The sequence below is a fragment of the Pundamilia nyererei genome, unplaced genomic scaffold (assembly GCF_000239375.1).
Source record: "Pundamilia nyererei isolate P.nyererei 1_Seehausen unplaced genomic scaffold, PunNye1.0 scaffold00001, whole genome shotgun sequence".
Classification (NCBI taxonomy): Eukaryota; Metazoa; Chordata; class Actinopteri; order Cichliformes; family Cichlidae; genus Pundamilia; species Pundamilia nyererei.
In genome coordinates this window covers 12154256-12176705 of record NW_005187402.1, presented here as the reverse complement: position 1 = coordinate 12176705, position 22450 = coordinate 12154256, and the positions used below count along the sequence as shown (strand labels likewise).

General features: G+C 40.1%; 2 protein-coding genes across 4 annotated transcripts; both read right to left on the bottom strand.

The window, feature by feature from the left end:
• Positions 1-104: 104 nt before the first annotated feature.
• Positions 105-13999, bottom strand: fbxw11a (F-box and WD repeat domain containing 11a). 2 transcript variants are annotated; one of them, XM_005719913.1, is made up of 12 exons: positions 13850-13999; positions 11029-11133; positions 8804-8872; positions 7831-8050; positions 7301-7487; positions 6950-7040; positions 6366-6503; positions 5739-5857; positions 2094-2343; positions 1767-1885; positions 477-587; positions 105-397 (listed from the first exon to the last, which is right to left on the bottom strand). In XM_005719913.1, the coding sequence occupies exons 1-12, from the start codon at positions 13886-13888 to the stop codon at positions 283-285; spliced, it is 1563 nt and encodes a 520-aa protein (XP_005719970.1). In that variant the 5' UTR covers positions 13889-13999; the 3' UTR covers positions 105-282. The 2 variants fall into 2 exon arrangements, with proteins under 2 accessions (XP_005719970.1, XP_005719971.1); XM_005719914.1 differs by lacking the exon at positions 11029-11133 and having other exon boundaries at positions 107-397.
• Positions 14000-15958: 1959 nt separating this feature from the next.
• Positions 15959-22092, bottom strand: etf1a (eukaryotic translation termination factor 1a). 2 transcript variants are annotated; one of them, XM_005719911.1, is made up of 12 exons: positions 21904-22092; positions 21638-21828; positions 21410-21520; positions 19920-20095; positions 19541-19680; positions 19250-19388; positions 18958-19148; positions 18257-18386; positions 18000-18173; positions 17831-17895; positions 17590-17737; positions 15959-16063 (listed from the first exon to the last, which is right to left on the bottom strand). In XM_005719911.1, the coding sequence occupies exons 3-12, from the start codon at positions 21493-21495 to the stop codon at positions 15981-15983; spliced, it is 1332 nt and encodes a 443-aa protein (XP_005719968.1). In that variant the 5' UTR covers positions 21496-21520; positions 21638-21828; positions 21904-22092; the 3' UTR covers positions 15959-15980. The 2 variants fall into 2 exon arrangements, with proteins under 2 accessions (XP_005719968.1, XP_013766128.1); XM_013910674.1 differs by lacking the exon at positions 21638-21828.
• Positions 22093-22450: the final 358 nt, after the last annotated feature.

Sequence of the window (22450 nt, the reverse complement as noted above, 5' to 3'; positions counted from 1 at the left end):
CACACACACACACACACACACACACACACACACACACACACACACACTAAACAGCAATAAGATTTAGTGGAGAGTATTTTCAAGAGCATTCATAATGTTTTTTGTTTGTTTTAGGTGAATGTACAAACTAATATCTGGATGGTGACTACGTTGAATATCAACAAATACGCATTTACTGGTAGTTAAAATTATCAAAATTAAAATTTCCTTGTATTTTTAGTATGAAAAAGGCAAACATCTACATCTTCCCCTCCCCCAGAGGTGCTGCACTCACATCATTAGTCAGACACTTGGGGATGCTAAATCGCTGTTACTCACCACTAGAGTGCGCAGACATAATGTGCTGGCTGGGGCTCGTGGGTCCAGGGCTGCCTGCAGGTCCCATACCTTAATTTTGCTGCACGGCACATCAAAATGTCACAAAACAAACCCAAAACAAAAGTCTGTGAACAAAACGGTGTATTTACATGACTTACCCGTCGTAGGCGCCGCTGACAATCCTTTTGTTGTCAAAGCGAATGCAGCGCACCAACTCCTCGTGACCTTCCAACACTCGTAAGCATGCCCCGCACTCTATGTCCCATAACCTGCAGAAAGAGAAGCCTTTGTAAACAAACACCAAGATCCAGACCCTGCAGTTTTTAGACAGCAATCATTCCAAACACTGACAAGTCAAACTGGGACTTTTAAACTTTCAGCTCACTTGTTGAGAGAAAAAGAAATTGCAAATGCTTGTAAATAAAGTGGTCATGTTAAATTCAGCTAAAATATTACAACCTTTGAAACTGACAGACTTCAAACAGACAACTAACAGTTGTGCATAACTCCTTATGTTTAAGTCAGTCACGAAGCCACAATCTAGTTGCCAAATAAAGTGACTGCTAAGACCAAAGACTCAATATTTATCCATTTGCCCTAACGTGTTTGCTGATTGTGTATTATGCTGATGCAATCACAATTCCTTTCGCTGTGCCTTCACATAAAAATCTCACCTGTGAAAACTGCAAGTTAAGAAATAGAAATGCAACACATTATTGACATTGAGCTTTGGAACCAAATTCTACTGTACATCAAAAATCCATCAAAATAACAGAACAAAGCTTCAAAGATTTTTCAACTGCAATCACTTTGTAGTACTGCAGGGATTCAAATAAGACACAGCGACTAGGACTGAGCTGTTAGGTGACAGATTGCAGGTAAGAGTCAGGTGATTGGGGGCACATCTCCAAGAGGTACCTAAGATTTCCACTTACGTACACCACAAAAATAATAATGCTGATGGCTGCTCACAGAATGACGCCACACCTAAGTATTTAACAAATATGTCTGTTGCCAAAACTGAGCATAAACAAGCCAACTCTGGGATCTTCATTACACTGGCTGCCCTCTACACTCATGCTGTCATTTGATGGTGAATACAAATAAAAGAAGATGTAAACATAACTGAACATACATATCAGACATTCTTTTTTGCATACTCAATCATAAACTCAGCTACTGTAATCTTGCCCCATCAGGAGACTGAACACGTTAGCCAGACATTTAATTTATGTAAGAGGTGTTTAATAGTGAAACATTGACAGGTATTCTACATAATCCCAAATTACTTTGCTTCTTTGCTTGCCTGTATTACTTAGCATGACTTTATCTGCTAACAAAGGCCATGGTTTTAACTGACTACCGGATTTTAAATTAGAGGACATGTTTGCTAGTTTAGCCATGAATTTCACACACACACACACACACACGCACACACACACACATACCGAATTGTGTTGTCAGATGAGCCACTAACCACCAAACGATCTCTGTATTGTAGACAGGCAATTCCCCGCTTGTGACCATTTAGAGTACGAACAAACTCACAGGTGCTGGTGCTCCATACCTACACAGGGGGACAACACAAAGTTTACAATATTTAAGGAAAATTTTAGTCGGAGGGTTTTTAATCATGTACATCTGTTCTACTGATAAATAAAACTAAAACTCTGGCATCAAATTAATCCAAATGTTATCAGATGGATAATATTTCTGTAAAAGAAAAAAGAAAAATGAAATGATTTGTAAAGGAACATTTCTCTAACTGTCGTCACCTTAATAGTGCGGTCCCCTGAGGCAGACACAATGTATTTGTCGTCAAAGTCAACCACATTGACGGCAGCCCGATGTCCCACCAGGACGCGGCGTAGACTGATGTCAGTAGGCGAGGCCATATCCCAGACTGCAATTGAACGGTCCTTGGAGCAGGTGACCATCAACCCATTTGCAAAACGCAGATGAAGAACTGCCTCATTGTGGTGGATCAGTGTGTTCAGCACCTCACCCGTCGTTACCTCCCACACCCTGTAGAGTGGAGGGAGACGTCAGCAGGGTCGAATGTTAAAGGCAAAGGTGACAGAAAGAGGAAGAAAACAGAACATGGCAAGAAGGAAAAACAGACATGTCAAGGGACGGGGTGTAAAAACAAAAGAAGAAATGACACAGTGGAAAATGATTGAAGGAAAGAAAAATGAGATGGGGGCAACAGGAAGAGAGGTCAAAAAGGAGATGGAAAGGACATGGAAGAAAAACAAAGGAAAATGAAAAACAATAGAGACACACGAGATTTTAGGTTTTTTTTCTAGATTTGTAATAGAGAGTATTTCACACTTCAGACATGTACATACAGTGAGCTGTACTAAGGCGCCAAGAGTCAAATGCACAACACTCTGGAAAAGCTGACAACCAATCCCACAAACAAAGTGCCTGTCAAACTGTTGCTAAGGAAGTGAAGTCACATTTTCCTTGGATACTGCCCAGTGAGTACGCCTGAAGTGTGAAGTAATAAGAGAAATAATGTTGAGCTTCTGTGTGCAGTAGCCAAGCAAGTGTCAACCTATACACAACAAGCCAAGACGTTCAATATCTGCAATGAAATGCATCCAACTATCTCCAATAAAAACAGTAAAACTAATTTATTTTGATAGGATATATGCTAAAGTTTTTATATTCAATTTCTTAGATGCACAACACCAGCTGTAGTCATGACCGGCTGTGAAACAAGCACACATTAGGATTCCTCAATACATGCAGAAAGTATTTTGAGCATTCTAAGCTTTTACAAGACGAATGGGATGCTGTTAGAAAAGCACATTTACCAAACATATTACTAAATGATGTCAAATTAACATAAAAAAAAGAAAAAATACATAAGACTACTAAAAATCTCCAGGAGCTCTCATTTTCTCTTGCAGTCCAAAGACATGCAAGTTATGTTAGCTGGGAATATTAACCTGGCTGTAAGTGTGGACATGAGACAAGGATTTCAAGCTCCTAGCATAAACTGCTGCTGTGTAGATGGGAGAACAGTGTAAAGGATTCTGAGTGGTTGCTTTTTCTTTCTAATCCAATTGGAGCTCTTTGCTGGAAAAAACTCCAGGTTCTAGGTCATGTTCTTACACTGAATTTTATGTTTTACTTTGGATGCATCAGTAACCAATCTAAGAGATCTAAAAGAAAATGCAGACAAAAAACAACAAAAAAACCCCAAAAAACCCTGTACCACATAGGATCTATCGCACATGTGTCAAAGTCAAGGCCCATGGGCCACATTCGGCCCGGCGTACATTTATATCCGGCCCGCGAGATTATTTTATATAGATGTACTATGTACCATGTTATGCATGGCCCGGCGATATGAGGCGCTAATAATATACAAACTACAGATCCCATAATGCATCGCTGCAGCCTCCTTGTTGAACGCTAGGCTAACTGGGAACATTCCCGCGTCAATCAAGTCCAACTTCTGTTACTGCGAAGCTAGCCGCTCACAATGGTGGAGAGAAAAGTTGATTCTGAAAGCAGAGCCTTTCAGCGCCAGTGGGTGACTGAATATGTGTTTACAGACATTGCTGGTAAACCCATGTCTTATTAGTGGAACTAATGTGGCTGTAATTAAGGAATTTAATTTAAGACTGCACTACGAGACAAAACGTCAGGATAAGCTGAAAAACCTAAATGCAGAAACTACAGAAAGTAGAAGAGCTAAAGAAGAATCTGACATAGACGTTTTTCACCAGAGCAAAATCGCAAAGTGAAGCTGTTGTGAAAGCAAGTTTTATTGTAGCAGATGAGCCAAATCAGCCCGGTACCACTCTGAAGAGCTGCATGATGAAGGTGTGCGACGTCTTGTGTCCAGACAAAACGCAGATTTTGGCAAATGTGAGCCTGAGGAGAAATACAATTGCTGATCGAGTTTGCGAGATGGCCACTGATTTAAGAACACAGTTGTGTGAAAGAAGCAAAAACTTCATTGCATACTCTCTTGCTATGGATGAAAGTATAGACATGCATTGCACAGCTGACCATCTTCATCCATGGAGAGGAAATATTGAACATTAAATCGATGCACGGGACAACGACAGGAAAAGCCTTTTTTTTTTTGTTTTTTGTTTTTTTTTTTAAACGTATGTGAAAGTGTAACCGACATGAAACTGCCCTGGGACAAACTTGTTGGACTTACAACAGATGGAGCGCCGGTGTTGTGCGGTGAAAAAAAGTGGACTAGTCGGCAGGATGCGAGTAAAGATGCAAGAGGAGAAATGTACCGGTGAGTTAACAGCATATCACTGCATCATACACCAGGAAACGTTGTGTGGTAAAGTCCTAAAAATGGAGCATGTAATGATCACCGTAACACAATCGTGGGATGTGTGGGAAATAGATTCAGAGTTTGCCGACATTCCTTATCATACAGAGGTCCGTTGGCTGAGTTGGGGAAAAGTTCTCAATAGAGTTTTTGAGCTCAGCAAGGAAATCTGTCAGTTCATGGACATGGCATGTATGATGCAGTGAAGGCATTTCAAGTGAAGCTGTCACAAATGCACTAGTGCAACATGCCTCACTTTCCCTGTTGCAAAGTAATGTTGAACCAAGTCAGCGCACTTTGCTGAACTGCACCTGTGCAGATTCAGATGGAGCTGCAGTGTAATGATACACTCAAGGCAAAGTACGACAATGAATGGCCCGCACAGTTTATTAGTTCCATTCCTGAAGCAATGTCCCAGCTCCGTCTACATGCGGCTCCAACCTTGTGTATGCTTTCATTTATTTTTTCTGGGGTTTCTGGCAGCATGTTCATATTTCTAACTTGCATACCGGTAATTTTGACAGGATATATTTTTATGAAGAGCAAAATATTTAAAGTTAAAGTTCATTTTTTTAAGTTTATTTAATCTGGAATAATATTCCTGTCTGTTTTTATTCATATTTATTTTTAAAAAACATTGTTTTAGTGTGTTCAATAAATCTTTATCTTGTTTGGCCCGCGACCTAAAGTGTGCCTTGAGTTTTGGCCCCCTGTGCAATTGAGTTTGACAGCCCTGTCCTATGGCTTTAAAACAACTTCCAATTATCTACATAGATATCCATGCCATGGGATTGTAGAAAAAAAAAAAGAAAAAAGAAAAAAAGAAAAAAAAGGTTTATAAAAAAAAGAAGAAGGTTATTTTCAGATATTTGCCTGCCTTTTGAGACAGTTTTTAAAATGTTAAAGTTATGAGTGTTGAAACTGAAACTGTAGCACAAGCAGAAGTAAATATAGAGATACGATGTATTCATACTGAGTGGTATCCTCTGCTTTATTCAGACTTCCACAACTTTCTCTTCAGTAACTTGAACCATTTGTTCAGCTTGCTGACATAGCTTTGACCTACTCCAAAAAACACCCTGTGTTATTTCTGGAAAAAGATGCGCTGTACCTGACAGTTGAGTCAGAAGACCCGGTCACAATGACTCTCTCATCATACTGGAGACACAATACTGAGCCTGTGTGACCGGTCAGTATCTTCAGACACTCCAGAGTCTGTTTATCCCAGATCTAAAAGGAGCACAAAAAAAAAAACAAAAAAAAAAAAAACAAAAAAAAAATGGAAGATATGAGTGAAGCACAGGAAGATTTAGACAAAGAAAGAAATTTTTTTTTTTTTTTTTTAAAGAATGCAGATTTGGGTCATGCTAAGAATGGCCCAGTCTCACAGCAGCATTCATGCCCCATTTCCCTACTGCTGCACTGATGTGCATAAGAGCCATTCAGCTGTTCCCTTGCTGTGCGTCAGCCTCCTACATAACAATAAGATGACAAATCTGCTCTTCTCCTCCCCTATCCACCCCTTCTCTTCATCCTCATCTTCTTGCAGGCCCCTCACAGGCAGACAGATAAGTGGAACACACAGCATGCCTGGAGTTGAGACTTTCTTTCCTATAATTCACTTGTTCTCTGTCTCACTCTGCTGGTCCAGACCAACACCACACACAGTAAGATGGTAAGCCATAAAGAGAAAAAACACAAGAATAATATTTTTTATTTATAACCAAGTCTCGGTTACCTTGATGGAATTGTCCCTAAGGCCACTGATGATCTTGTCGTCATCGTACTGGAGACAGTAAACCCCTTTACTGTTTTCTGAGCGACACTGAATCCTCTGCAAGTTGTGTCTGCCACATCGCCAATTAGCCTCAATAGTCTAGATGGAAAGAGAAACAAAGAGCTCTGTAACAGATGCAACATCTACCACGCTACAAAATGGTTTCAGCATTATTGTGATGATAATTTAACACGAAAACAATAAATCATCTTTTCATTTATTACTCATAATCAAGAAGTATTTGTACAAGTGTAGCAAAATGTGAACGTGAAAATAAAACTTTAGACATTAATCATTCGAGAGGATAATTACATCCACATTGCTCTTTGCTGAATCCAAAATAATAATCCATGTAAAGCTTAGTAACTAATTGTTATTTTCAAACTTATACAGTTATGCCTATAAATGGTTTGCTTACTTAAGTCCATTTTTTTTAAAATCATGATGACAAATAATTTCTGGTGCAATAATACAAACTGATAAAAAAAAAAATCGAAGGTCATAAAAATAATGAGAATGTAATCACGTTAGGTGTTATGACTTACCTCTATATCTTGAATGATCTTGGGATAGAGGGAGTGATAGTAGGAGTTGGGTGGGATTTCTGAGGTGCGGTTCTTGAACAGATATTTCTCCCTGGGGGGGAAGAGAGAGAGAGAGAGAGAGAGAGAATGACACTCTCCTTTGTGCACTGGGAATTTCTGCATGTGAAGCACACACTAAAGCCCAACCAAGGATAACCTTTCCACTTTATCCTCAGGCTTTCCTGTATGTAAAATTAACCTTTTACATTTTTTTTTACCCATATTTTAAACAGATTTCTTTCAATACACATTACAATATCATTTTCATTTTCTTATTAACCTGCATCTGGGAGTGCCTGCATTCGGTCTTACCACTGGTGTCTCTCGGACAGGCCTTTCCAGAGCGGATCAGTTCGGACCATGCGTTCAATGAGCTTCTTCCACAGCATACCCTCAGAGATGACCCTCTGCCACTCCTTACATACCAGCTCTGCTGCACACAGCGAGCGTGCATCCAGGAAAGACAGGATGTTCTCCGCTATGTGATCCAAGCCTTGGGCTAGACAGAGGGGGAAAAGAGGTGACCAAGTGCAAGCAGTGACATTACCTCACCTCGTTAGTTTATCTGTCCCCAGAGCTCATTTATTCTGAATTGTTCAAAGACAATCAATAAATCAAGTTGCGTTTATTCCTTTAAAATGCTTCTAAAAGTTTAAAAAGGGTTTTATGTTTCTGTTTACCTTTTAAAATAAAAAAAATAAAATTTATACACATATATACACACAGTTGGGTGGTCAAAGACTTTTTGACCACCCAACTTTGTTGAGCTACGATGCCGTTAGGGAAGATGCACGTCATGCAAAACCTGTGGGTAACAAACATCCACTAATCTCTGTTGGTACCTGGCAGCGCAGTAATGAAATCCCTCTGCAGCATTGGTTTGAGGTAGGAATTGATGTGGCCGTGCTGGTAGTGGCACATACGGGAAATCAGGCGCTCAACAAACTCCACCTGCTCGGCCTCCGACCACTGGTCAAACAGGGCGATGCAATGCTCCTTCTCCTTCTCATAGTTCCCCTCTGACGGGCGTTTACGAGATCCCACAACAGGACCGTTACTAAGCTGTAAATATCAGGAGCACATGAAGATTAAATGTCTAGTTGTGTTAGACTGAGAAGATGTTGATAAATAGTCACATAATGCAAATCCAGTCAGTTAAATCTTTCAGGCTCCCGCTGTGACACAGGAAATCATTTCAACTGTATACCAAACTTTGAGCAGCAGCTCATTTTTGTATGAAGAGAAAATGCTGACTGGGAGTGTCACCTGTGGATTGGTGAACTTACTTGAAGTTCTTCAGTGCATTGTTTCCCAGCTAACACCATGGCATTAAAAACAATTTGAACTCAAATGTAGTTTTTCAAGTAATGCAATCTAATGTTACTAAATGATTTTATTTTTCCCGTCTAGAAAGCTTTCTAAATAAAAATAAATACATTGAGGCAAAAAAGGTGGGGGAGACACCGAAGCTCAAAGTTGCTGTGCTTATTGAAGCCCATGTATAGGCGTGAATGAAGGGGATTAATGCTGCCCAAAGTTCAAAATAAATTTTTACTGCCACGCAATAAAGCTCCAGACACACAGTAGAGAGAAAGAGAGAGAGACTGATTAGTGGTGTTTTCATTTGAACTGCAGCAGGAGACAACAAAACCTTTCATGTAAATATCAAAGGTTACTGTATTTTAAGAATCCAAAAAGGTCCAAATCGTAATAGTTTTAAAGTCAGCTGAAGCTTTAACAAAAGTTAAAACAATTCTTAAATAATAAACCATACCAATGTTGTATGTACATTTGAAATAGTGTAATAAAGCACACCTTGAGAACTGTATTCTTCTTTGGCGACAGATCGTCCACAAGGTTCTGTGACTCCATCCCTGATGTGTTCTGTGGATAAAGAACAAAACAAAGACGTGCCCCAGGTTAGTGTTTCATTCTCACTCAGTCTGTGTTTAAAGGCACTTTCAGAGCTGGGGCAGCAGTGTGGATAGCGTTTGGCGCAAGAATGCAACAAACACAGCCAAGGAGGGGGTAACCATCAAGTTTCTGAGACGTGCACGCACAAACAGCCTTGCACACACGCACGCACACACACACACACACACGCACGCACGCACACACACACACGCACGCACGCACACACACGCACGCACGCACACACACACGCACACACAGTAAGGAAAGAAAAGAAAATAAGAAAAGAGAAAAAGCACTGCAACAAAGACTATCCTCTTGCTTGTCTGTGATGTGGGTCAAATAGTCTGGACAGGAAATTAAAAGGCAAAATCTTGGGTATGTCACTGGCACTCAGCTCAGGTATAACTGTAATAAAAGAGATATTGGTCTTTGAGAAACAAATGATAGAAAGAAAATAAGATTAAGGCATTTTTAGCATCCTTTGTAAATTGACTGCAAACATGCTATAGAAACTTTAATACTAACATTGTTATCCACAGCTCATGTACTGACATGTTCTGTACATTCAACTAAAACTATTAGACTCCTTAGAGTATGTATATTTGTTTGGAAGCCAAAGGCAGACAGCAATTGTTATTCCTAATTAGACCCATCCAGCAAAAATCACAGACTAACTGTACTCTTGGGGGCTCCTGGTTTATCATTTAGAGTTGTTAAAAATACAAACTGCTGATGTTACGAGGCTTGTTTCTACTCTGTAAGATTAACAGTTTAATAAAAAAATTTAAAAAAAAAAAAGCATATTCCTGAGCTAACAGGCCTTCACAACAAACTGTACACTCAGCAAAAATAAAAAAGCAAAAACCATCTAAATCATATCTACATTTGAAACACACCAATTCATCGATGTAATTTATAGGTTTACTGCTATACCTAATGTATACATTTTTGTATCCCCAGGTTCCCAAACAAGAAGAGGTTTACCTCAGAGAGGGTCAGAGCTATTGTATACATGTGTGGGTGATGAATGACCCATAGGTATCATCTGAAAACAGTAATGTCAGGGGGGTAAAACAAATCTACAGTGTGTACCTGTTGGTCCATACATTATAAAAGCCCATCTGTTAAAGCTTTTTTCAGGAGCTGAAAAGTTTTCTTTGCAGTATAAACAAGCTCTATCCTGAAAGCTGCTTGCACGGTCATGTAGACACTGTTGTTTATTTTACTTTTTTTATACTTCAAGTGTGAGCTGTTGCAAGTTTGCTCAGTGCAGATAACCATCTTTTGGTGATGCTGCTACAGGAAGAGCTTGAGCAAAATCAACAGAACTGAGTGGCTGCAATCAGTACAACCACACAAACAAAAAGATCCAAATACCAAGACTTTGTACTTTGATTTTTTTCAAGTTCCAAGTCAAATGGGATAAGAAGCCATAATGGTCTTCTCAATTACCAAAGCAGACAGGATAAGAAGCGATGGTGGTCTTACTAGTGTTAATGATCATGCATAGAAGAAAAGAAAAAGCAAAAAGAAATAAAATTCACACACACAAAAAAGACATCAGGTTTAGCTAGGCAGGCAAGCAAGCAAACATGTAGCCTCTCAGAGCTTGAAGGAGGACCCCCACCTCGTCCCTCACACCTCCAGGTAGAAGGAGAGAAAACAATACTCCTCAGTGCATGGTTATTCTCTGGTACCCTTGCATCCCTTCTCTTACCATACCAAAGTACTCAGGAAATAGTTTACTATTCAAACTTGGCATATCCAGATTATTTAATTTTTTTGGTTAAACAAGACAAAGCACAGGCAACTTTTATCGTTTTCACTGTTCTGTTTCAAAAGATCTGAAAGTAGTATGTTATACTTTGTATAAATAAAATTACTTTTAAGCAGAGTGTTTGAGGAGGCACCAAAGAAGAACCCAAGAGCAGAGTGCTTCGAACAGGGAGGACAGGACAACGGAAGGTGAGGAGGTAGGAGGGTGAGGGGGTGAGTGGGTGCTGTGTGCACCAAGGTGGTATGAGGAGTTGTGTGGGGTGGGCAAAGAAAAAGTAAAGGGTGAGGAGATGGCAAGGGAGGAGGGGAAAGGAGGAGGAGCAGCAGAATTAAGAGGAGAGAGGCAGAACCTGGTTGTGAGCCCGGGTGGAGGGGATGCTCTGCAGGCACCTGAGTGCACACAAACTCTCAGCCACCGAGGAGCAGCCCAGCCAGAGAGAGCGAGGCACAGAGCACTGTGTGAAAGAGAGAGAGGAAGGGAGGAGGAGAACGAAGTGGACAGGGTGAGGGAGGAAGAGAAAGGGAAGAGCAAGAGAGACGTGGGAAGTAAAGGAGTGGGGGGATGTTGGGAAGTTGGGAGGTGGAAACCAAAAAGGGTGAGTGAATAGATGGATCAATGAATGGATAGATGGAAGTGGTGGGGAGTGAGAAGCAGGACAAGTGAAGTGTAAATGTGTGTAACGGGACAAAAAGAATGGATAAATAAATACGGTTTGGTTTGAAATTGAGAGGACGTGAGCGTGTAACCATCAAAGGTGGAGAGAGAGGAGGAAGAGAGGTGGGGGATAGTGAGGGGGAAAAACCAGTATTAGAGCTACACACATTGGCACGGTGAGCGCAGGAACACACACCCCGTCACACACAGATACAGACTGATAAACATACACACGGAAGCATTATTAGACATGAACTGGGTGGGGATAGGTAGAGGAGAGGGAGGGGCAATGGTATTAATCGTCAATTAATGTCACTCTCGCTTTGACATGAGCCCCACCCACTGTTCTGCCATCCCCACTCTCATGAGAGGTTAGTGAATAACACTGGGACAAATAAATAAATTAAATTAAACACATGAACACAACCCAGACAAAATTCTCAATTTTCTGTGTAGGTAAACAATTTATGCTCCACTTTTCCTTATTCTTTAGTGTAATTTAATGACTTTAGTCACATGTTAAGCTTTTTTTTCCTTGGTCAAGAAAATTATGACCAAGCGTTGAATTGAAAACCATGGGCTGAATAGATGATAAATAGCTTTTATCACTAGACACATATTCTAAGGCTGTTCAAGCACTTAAATTCAGTTTTAAGTTTTACCATTTACTTCAACTAAAAGGCCAAATTACTACTCAAATCATACAAAAAGGTCACTTTATCTACCCACATTGCAATTTAAACCTCCAATTTTTCCTGATAAACTTTTAAGCCCCTTTGTGATGTATGGTGAGATTACCAATTTAAGACAACTCGCTCTTAATTACTGAGGAATGATTTAGGTCATTCATAGATGTTGTACCAAAAAGTGATTATTTGTCAAAGGAAAAAAAAAAATATTGCGGATTCTCAAACTGTTGTGAATGGCGTGTTAAAATATAGTTTATCATTCATGAAATATTTTTGACATCAATTTTGTGATTTTTATCCCTCCTTTAAAAAGTCTAATTGAGATTAACAGCATGTTTTTAAGACATCTGGATAAGAAAGCAACAGATATTACAACAAACAACATACCAGCTCTAGAAATGTTTTAAGTGGAAAAAAAGAACTGGCTTGACTATATTTAGAAAGAAGAGTAGGTACAATACTGTAGAGTTATATACTTACAATACACATAATTTCTTTATTTTATAATAGCCCCTTCGTAAATCTTATTGATTACATCACATTTAGCAAGTATATTAGACATAAAAACGAATGCAAACATCTGGGGAATCACTATTTGGCAGACAGCGGCTATAGACACCTGTAATGCTTAAGCAAATGACTCTTTAGTACAAGTACATATTAGGTGCTCTTTTACGAAACTTTTTTCCAATTTAACAGGACTACATCTTATTATCTACTAAGGAATATAAGACATTATTTACTAGGCCCGGCTTTCAACCTTTAATTTGTACAGTACCACTGTATTTCTTGCACAAACCGATAGATCTTCCAAACACGTGTAAACTGAAATTCTTTTAAAGGTCAGTTTCGCTGACATAACAAATCAGATCCTCGTATTAATTGACGTCTTCCTTACGACCACTTTGACCCCACAGAGTAAATGTTAGCGGCTGGTAGGCTACAGTTAGCCTAGCTGGCTAGTTTATCGAGGCAGAAAATCAATATACAATAAACCCAATAGTTTTGGCAAAATGTCATTGACTAAAAATGAAAATAATACCGTCGTCTTAATTTATGTTTGTGGCTACAAAAATAGTTTTTCTAGACATAGTCAGCAGTTTGTTTTTAAATGTAAAAGTTGGTGTCAAGCAGCGTATTTAGCAAGCTTGCTATTAAGCTAATTGCTAATGCTCGCTAGTGGAGGTAACGCTGTGTGAATGAAAAAGCAATACACTTCCTTCTACGCACTTTAAAAAAATATAAACACACAAGCAACGCATTGTTATGATTTTATCTATGTTCACATAAAGTATAAAAATGTGACTGACACATCATTTATCGAGTAAGTCGTCTTACCCTAAAACTACATGATATAACATCGCGTTGCCCGTAAATTTACGTACTTCACGACATTCTAGTCAGTGTTAGCATGGCGGCTAGCTAAGAATCAGGCAGGGCCCAGTTAAAGTGGCGCAGCGTCACCGCAGTAAACGCTACCCCAAGAATTCTCGTCTGCCTTCGACCGACGATTGCACATTAACCTCTTAATTTTTCCCACTATGTACAAACTGTACCCAAACCAACACAGGTTTTAAATTTATCAGAGAGAGATGTCTAAGACTTGTTAATCAATCCAACCAGTATGCGGAGCATTCGTAGCAAAATGTATCGATAATTTCAGGCCCTCCCTCTGATTTCTGGTTCCCCCTCCTTTTTCCTCCACCTCTCCCGACAAGTCGCTTCAGCCCGTTCCTGGCGTCGAATCGAGCCTCGGCGATTTCCTCAATAAAACACTGACAGCGATCAATTCGGTTGTTCATAATGCCTTATAGAAAAAGATCTTACCACCAGTTCCACCGTTTTGTCCTCCATCTCCTGCTCCATGTTGACGATCCCCCCCGAAACTCGCTATGAAAATGGAAACCCAGCCCTGCGTCGGCGGCCCGCAAATTCAGAGACGTCATCCACTTCGCTCAGCCACACAGCTTTGGTAGGGCAGTGTCAAAAAGGTGGGTGGGGGATGGTAACGCCCATGGACTTTAACAACACGCCGATTGGATAGATTTTGGCTAAGTGGGCGTGGTTTCGCCTCTTTGCCTTTTATTGATTGGCCTGCCGTGCTACCAAGGCTTCCCCGGTGACTCCCCCAAACAAAAAGGCAAACTGATGAAGATGCTGTTGCTATCCTGAAGAGGAATACACCAAGGCAAAATCAATCATCCGCATAGCTCTTCTCTGAGATGCTGCAGGATGTTGGCTATTTTAAATATGTGGCATGACAGAAACAGATACTTTATGACGCTTAATTTAAAGTTCTCAAATACACACTTTAGCAAACTCAGGATTATGCATGGGTAAAACAAATTCAACGAAGTAGTGACAGATAATCAAAACTGGTAACAAGAACCACTAACAACCATTATAACAACCAGAAACCAGTTCAATAGATGAATTAACATTGCAGCTTAAAACCTGAAACTCCATCAACACAGACGCAGGAAAGCCTGGTCCAGATTTTTTGTTTCGTCTTTTAAGCCGAGCAATCCAGACAAGGAAATAAACCAGGATCTTTGGGATAACTTCACCTTAGCTGAACTGTTGTTGCTTTCCTGCGAAGTGTATGGGTTTGAATTACTCACATCCCCAACCCTCCGGTCTATTACGCCATCATTGGTTTAATACCATAATAAGCAGGTCAGTTTGTTTGCCTTCTCAGCAACTGGAGCCAGAAAACTCATCATTCACCAGTGTAGGTTTACTTCCTCAGCTTGCTATATTTATAATCTAAGGCATGATTTACCAAGGTGATTCTCTAGAAATCTTAAGGGAACACGTCTTCACGAATTCTGCTCTTTGCATTATGAATGAGAACCTGGTCATTTGCTCTTACCTTTGCTCCCCTATTTGACACGCAAATGTCAAAATCAACTTTCTAGACCAACACATCCTATAAAAACTATCGGCAGGAATGCAATGACAAATTGAGATTTTTAATTAATTTAGATTTATAAAAGTGGTCAGATAAATGTACAAATGCAATCCAATGTGTACACGGGATATTTCATTTAAGGGAAGTTCATTTAAAGAGATGACTGCATGTAAAGGCCAAGATTTATAATGAATAGCTGTATTAAAGATGTGATTTTACTGCCTTTTGAAATTTAAAATGTAGAAAATTTCAACATTATGTGGCAAGTCTGACGATTGAATAAGATGACTAAACTGTCTAAAAGTCATGCACGCGTCACTCACAAAACATATCAATTTTGTTGTCAGGAAAAGGTCAGCCTTTTAAGTAAATGAGATGGCACAGGAGTGAGACCACAGCAGATGAGGAGGTAGCAATGGTTTTCAGCAGTTGAAATTTAATACTTTGTCCCCCTTTCTCTACAGAAACCCAGGTAAAAAAAATCCCCCACTCTCATAAAATACAACAGCAGCAGTTACCAGTAAAAAAATGAAATGCAAAAAAGAAAAAAAAGAGAGAGAGAGAAAGCATAGAAGGAAGGGAGAGAGGATAGGGACATGACGATGCATTAAAGGAAAATATATTTTCTGTATGTCAGGAGTGAATCCAAAGTTCATCTTAGGACCGGGGACAGCGGCAACGAGGAATCTGGGAACTTGCTGTTGTGTTCATTCAAAATCGAGGGGAGGAAGAAAAAAAAAAAAAAAGAACAAAAATGAGTCAAGTCCAATCCAACTAGGGGAAGGAACCAGCACTCTAAGGCAGGGATTTATTCAGGAAGGGCTTTCTCCCTCTCTGGATGAAAGAAAATCTCACTCCTCTTCGGCCTGTGTGATGCATTTTGTTGTGTAAGTATGTGCAAGTTTGTGTATGCAACAGGTGAACTGGAAGGTGTGTCTGTCATATATATAGGTCAACACAGTTGCACCTCTCGCTTGCTGCAAGAGAGGTGGCATTTTCATTTCCTTATTTCTTCATTTTTTTCTCCCAATATCAGTCCAAGACTACCTAGTAGTCATCCAAATCAAAGAACTCATCGTCCTCTCCTTGGTACTCCATGCCCTGGAAATCCACCCTGTACCGCAAGATACCTGAGGAATACAAAAGATGAGAGATTAAGTAGTGTGATATGATGGCAACTTGTTTTGGCTAAACAGTGGCAGGGGAAAACATGAATTCTGAAAGTATTAGACTTTAGAAGTGCCAAGGGGGTCATTTTAGGGTTAACAAACAAACAAAACTCTAAAGACAAAAAGATTTCATGACTTTAACTAAAAATGGATTCACTCATCATTTAGGAGTGTGTGGAATAAAAAGATATACTTACCACATGTCACTTTGACCCCACAGAAATTAATGTAAAATCCACTCACCCTGCCCGGTTGCCTAGCAACATGTATCATTTACACTCATTTTGATATGAAGACTGCATAAGCCAGAGCTGGCTAGATAACATTGATAAATATACAGGGGACTGTAGTTGGATAGAAGACGAGGAATGTCTGCCAGGCTGAACAGGTCATGGATGGGATATGGAGCTGGAGAAGTGTGGAATGTGGAGAACCAGGCGGGTTGCTGAACTGAGCAGAGAACCCTGAGTGTGGCGATCTACTCAGGCCTAATAAAAAGCAAAGTCCAAAGCAGAATACCTAAAATGAACGAGTCCAAGGCCTGCTGAGCTACAAACTGAGGTGGAACAGTGTGGATGATGGATAAGACAGGTGTAGGTGCATTGCGATAAAACTTCACAATAATTAATGAAATTGTGTTTGTTTTATTTCAGCCAACTGTGACATCAGTCAAATTCAAATAGTTTCACAATAGTGCTCTTTTCCTAATAAATGCTTTTGTTTTAGCATAACGACCATAACCTGTTACGCAAAATTCCTTCAACTTGTCCATAACAGTTTTCTTCTATAATAATTCAATTATTTAGATGTGTTGGGTATTATATTTTTGTACCATTTGTTTATTACTGAATTCTAAAATATATTTTGTTTATTACCTATAATTAAATAACCTAAATCATTTGCGTAACTAATAAAACCCCTAATAGTTAAATGCTTCCTTTGTCTAAAATTACTTCCAATTTAAAATATTAGGTGAAAATTAACAATTTAACTACTACTTCTTCAAAAAAACCCAACAGTGCTTTTAGGGGTCCTGGAATGATGGTGTTTCTATTGTGAAAAGCACAAAGTCCTGAAATCCTTTTAAGATCCTCATTAAAATGTATTACACCACTAAACCAATTTAAATTGCCACAAGTATCTCTACTTTTTATACAACTAACAATTCAACAGTGCCTCTGCCCCAATTCTCCTATTTTACATGGTGAAGCCCTCTATAATACAAATTTCTACTGTACAACAATGTCTATCTGAGGCCTTACCTGTACCAAGATGAAGCATGAATCAGAATAAGCAGAAGAGGAACTGTTTATCTTCTCTACTGCTACTATCTTCAAGTGCATAATACATGAATTATACTCAAGTACAATTACTAGATCATCATAACAACCCAATGACGAAATCATCACTGAACCACATATATCAAATATATTCCTAACTTCATTTTGATCAAACATTCAACTGTTATTAAATAACAGTGTGCTCACCCCCAATGCCTCCAAAGCCCTTGACAAACTGGGACCCCTCCTGACTCTTGTCTGTTACTATCTCCAACGTGGCTCCAAATTTCTTGTAGTTGTTCGCAAACCACTCCAGTAGTGGCATGCTCTCGATCAGCTCATGTTCCTGCCCCGTCTAGAAACGCAATCAGCGTTAGTAAGGTATAACATCACAGGCAATGGGTCCAACTTAACTCCCAGAGATCAGTTCCTCTTCTGCAGCACTTACCTCCTTGTCCGTGAAGTGAGACTTGTCTTTCTCCTGCTCTGGCGTTAGGTACAAAGTCTTCTCATCTGAAGAACAAAGAAGAAACTTTTGAATTGTAGGATCACAATTAGAATTCATTTACTGCTTTTTGTCTCAGCTATTGCAGATAACACTGTAGTCGTTTGTTTACCATTCTCTGCTCCATTGCTCTCTGCCCCATGCACACGAAGAACATAACGCATGGTGTCTAAGTTCTCATAGACTATGAGAATCTCCACAGCTCCCATTTCAAGGGCTTTCAGTGTATCCTCTACACCAAAGCAGTATTTCCCTGTATCCTGACTGATCTCATCAAAGTACCGCCCTGTAAATACAGAAGAATCATCAGGAAAAAGTTTGAAGATTTTACATTTAACAAAAAAAAGAAAACCACACACACACACTCACCTATGAGCTTCTTTTCTTGGATGAACTTCACATTCGACAGGACCTCTGCTGAAAGCTCAATAGCCTGGTTGAAACCATTCTCTCCTCCATAGGAGATGTCCACTAGCTTCAGAACCTTTGCCTGTAACCTCTGTAGAAATCAAAGAGTTGTTAGTAACGTTTACAGACAAAGTAGGAACCAAACAAAGTTGCTGACAAGATAAAGAAAATAGAGAAAGCTACCACAATAAATATGCTGACAATAATGATAGACTATGCTGCTAGTTATATTCCCCAAAGCCTTGGAAAATCCCTCAAACTCATTAACTGCTAACCAAAGCTTGCAGTGAAGTGTGGGATATGCAGATTTTCATATCTGTCTCTTTCTTTTTTTGTGCAACCACATTCCATTATTGGTTGTAAAGACATAAGATTTAGCTATATCAGTGGCTTACTGGCAAATTAAAGAAGGCACTTTCCATTTACAGTATGGCTGCACACATCATGTGCCAAGTTTAAAATAAACTTGCTATGTCACTATTTCATCACTACTACCAAATACCAGTGTTTATTTCTTACAATAGTAGATAGTTATTAAATATACCTATTTATACAACTCAGAGAAAACACTTAAAAGATCACCAGCCTTCTTTTGGACATCTATTCACTGCAGTGAGAAATTTGTGGGGGAAAAAAAAGTTGTTTCATTACATCATACTTACTGGATCAAACATGTCAGACTGGCTGAGTTCAGTCTTGAAATCAGCAGAGCCAGCCAAGACCATTCCTGCCACATTAACTTTGTCATTGGACACAAAGAGCTGGACAGCTGTCTCAGCTACTTTTCTCACATAGTTGTGTCTCTTCTCCATTCTCAGTCGAGCAAAACGCAGAGCAGACTGTCCTCCTCTGCCTGAAAGAGCAAAGCAAAGATTAAAAAAAAACCCAACAACAAATAAACAAAAACAAAACAAACAACGTAAAATGTATTTTCTAAACATTCCAGTTCAGTACCGTGCTTCTTGGGTAGGTCCACAGTGAACTTGTGCAGCACCTCCCTGGTGTTGCCCTGCAGTGTGCCAAAGAGTGCCCCACTACCGTCGATCACAATAAAGCCAAACTTACTGTCATCAGACAGCAGGGCTGTCAATGCCTGTGTTGGGACATTAGTGAGGGAAGAACGGATCATAAGAATGTGGAAGACAGAAAGAATAATAAAAAGACCAAGGCGAGGTTTACATACCACAGAGTTTCTCTAAAAAAATATTTTGCATGTACATCAAAATACTAAGGAAATTCTCTCACCTCGGTGTGGAACTTGTTGTCACAGAGGTACAGGGAGGTGTTGATTGGTTTAAAAGGCTCAAAGTCAATATTGACTTTCTTCTCCTTGCCTTCCTCTGTCACAATTGTGCCACAATACACAACCAAGCCATTGGGTGGCACTGGGAAGGGAAGAAAAAAGCCAGAGACTATAAATATTCAAAGGAGGACTGGAGCTGAATGTTTTGAAAGTAAATACATCCTATGTTTTAAGTTGTCTCTTTTTTCAAAAACCCCTTGGAACAATTATAGCTGAAAATATTACAATAATACAATGATATGCCAATATGAATTTATTTTGTTGCCCCCAAGAACCGCTACCATTTCCCAAAAGAAAATAGGCATTCTTTTACATGCATACCCTTGTTGTAGAGTTTTAGTCTTTGCTGTACAGAGGTGATGGCCCCGAGAACAGAGAGCCTGTTGACGCGACTCTTAATGTTGGAAGCAGTGCCAAACTCATCAGCCAACATCTTGGCCACTCTTGATATCTGGTCCTTTGGAGGGATGATCAGAGAGATCATGCTGGTGCCATTACTATAGAGAAAGTGAGGATGTAATGTTAGTGCATATAACAGCATTTGTACACAGCCAAGAAGCCATAGAAGTGATGGAATAGACTGAATAACTGACAATTATGCCACTCCTAGGTATGTCATAGTGAAACTGGCATCTAATATCAAGGCCATATAATAATCAACTTTGATTATGCCAAACCAGTTGAGCCATGTTTATTACCAGTTGATTACCTCCAAGATAGCGTAATTGTGTTTGCTCTAATTTAGTTTTGTAAATACACAACGCTTCTTGGCAAAATATCACCTTGACAAGGTCTGGCAGGTTGAGGGACAAATGGTATGGGCTTTCAGTTACACAGTACACAATCTTTGTCCTTGAAACAAGGACTAAGTTTAAGTCTTGCTACTTTGCATTGTTGTCCTTTCATTTACAACCAATCAACAGATGAATCACAGCAGTACAGGCTGACACGCACACAGCCAGGTAGAAGAGGCTGGATAAATGTAGGGCAAACAGTCAACTGAGTGTGTGACATGGCAGGCAGGGGAGCACAGGACAGCAAATTCTGCGCAACACTAGACGTCAAACTGTCGCAGAGCAAGCTACAAGCCAGTGAAGTAACACCCACATTCACATGCCTTGTTTGATAATTCAAGAGGCCCACAATGTCCCAGTCGGCCAACAACTGATCTCGAATTCTTTTTGACCTGACCAGTTTGAAACCAGTAACGCTGTAATGAACTGGCAAGCAGTTCGGCTGCCATGAGGTGACTAACTTAGTGGACTCTAGAGGAAATTAAGAGGCTCTGTCGTATGATTTGCGTGTAAAAAGAGCATACGAACGTCATTTGGACTGTGAAACTGTAACTACAAGCTTGCCGGCCTTCGCTTTTTCGTCAACGTTCTGCTTTTTTTGTTTAAGACACCCATGCCGGCCTCTTTCCAAAGATGACGTCTATTAACGGTTCTCATTAGCAACAAAACTAGCATCAACCTTACTAGCTTGAACTGAATAAAAATCTTCGGAATGCCAGCTACAAAATATAAACACTGACAAAAAAATGTGTTTTGTCCAAAATAAACCATGTTTTCAACTTCCAGGGAGATTAAATGCGACATCCGTTAGCGCCTAGCAATTGGCTAACTAGCGACAAGCAAAAGCAACGATTAGCTAAGTTAGCTATGCTAAGCTAACCACTCCCAAATTCGGCCCCATTTATACCATTTCCAGCTGCTGCGGCGGTATACATTGACACAATCACCCGAACCCTTAAACTCAAGTACTGCCGACCAGACAATTACCTCGAAATGTGACAAAAATGTATTACTTACCCACGGGCAGCTTCTAAACTTTTGATCAGCTTCTTGATTTTCCATATCTCCACGTTCCTATCCGCCGCGCTGGGGTCGTCCGCCATCTTTCTGCTGTGATCGCTTCAGCACCTGAAAGACGTGGAAAAAGAAGAGCTAAACATCTGCGCTGAACCCGCCAGTTAACAAACTGACTATCGTTTACAGTGTTATCGGATAAATTAATTTATCTATCGCTGAACCGTGTACCTCTCCAAACTAGTGGCGCGGTGTCCGTTAAGGCACCTTGCCAGTGCTGGCAGCTGGACTGACCGTAAAGGAAAGACTCAAACCGGGATGTGTTGCTCAATGCAGAGCGCGGGGGAAACAGGCCTACAGTCTACCAGGCCCTAGTGTCCACCCTGTTCTTATCTAATACGACCTACTTTCCTCGTGTTCCCCTGGAAACAATATGGAAACCAACTGTCAGCTTTTTAGACCCTATGAATATTGGCATATACTGGATGGTACTTTACCTGCCTCGGACAACGCGGCTCCGCTCCGCTCTCTGTCTGCTGCGCTACGTCAAGTCGGTGGTCCGAGGAATGACGTTGCTTTCCGACCGGTTTCTCTCTCCTCTACACGCTGCGCGTGGTGCTAACGACGGGGGCTCACATGTGGGAGGTGGTTAGATCGGTGGCGTTCACTTCCTGGAAACCACTTAGAAACCAATGACATGCCTTAGCTGCCGTGTCAATTGTAGAATCTCAATGACAATTGGACGGAACCTAAAGAATATCGCCAAAGCTGGTAATAGGTGGATTATGGGGCTTGTAGTCAAAGTCAAACTTGCAAAACAAGTTACCTGATTTTGCAAAACTAATATGTCCATACATGACTCTTGTTGTTTAGAAGTTCTAACCATTTGTTATACACTGCCCTCTTTTTCCAGGGGCTTAAAAGTAAATGAACATGACATAATTTTAAATATAAGGATAGTTTTGAATAACTGGATGAACCTATGGACATCACCAAAATGCTTTATTTCGTGCCAAGCCTTTAATCCAGTTTCTTTTAATTGCT

What these genes read in the sequence shown, in the direction of transcription:
- fbxw11a (XM_005719913.1), bottom strand. Translation starts at nt 13,888, where the DNA reads ATGGAGCAGGAGATGGAGGACAAAACGGTGGAACTGGTG. An exon ending in AGATCATTCAAGATATAGAG is followed by an intron (nt 6,504 to 6,949) that starts GTAAGTCATAAC and finishes CTTTCCATCTAG; the next exon opens with ACTATTGAGGCTAATTGGCG. An exon ending in TCTTCTGACTCAACTGTCAG is followed by an intron (nt 2,344 to 5,738) that starts GTACAGCGCATC and finishes TCCACTCTACAG; the next exon opens with GGTGTGGGAGGTAACGACGG.
- etf1a (XM_005719911.1), bottom strand. Translation starts at nt 21,495, where the DNA reads ATGGCGGACGACCCCAGCGCGGCGGATAGGAACGTGGAGATATGGAAA. An exon ending in ACAACAAGTTCCACACCGAG is followed by an intron (nt 19,389 to 19,540) that starts GTGAGAGAATTT and finishes GTCCCAACACAG; the next exon opens with GCATTGACAGCCCTGCTGTC. An exon ending in GGACCTACCCAAGAAGCACG is followed by an intron (nt 19,149 to 19,249) that starts GTACTGAACTGG and finishes TTGCTCTTTCAG; the next exon opens with GCAGAGGAGGACAGTCTGCT.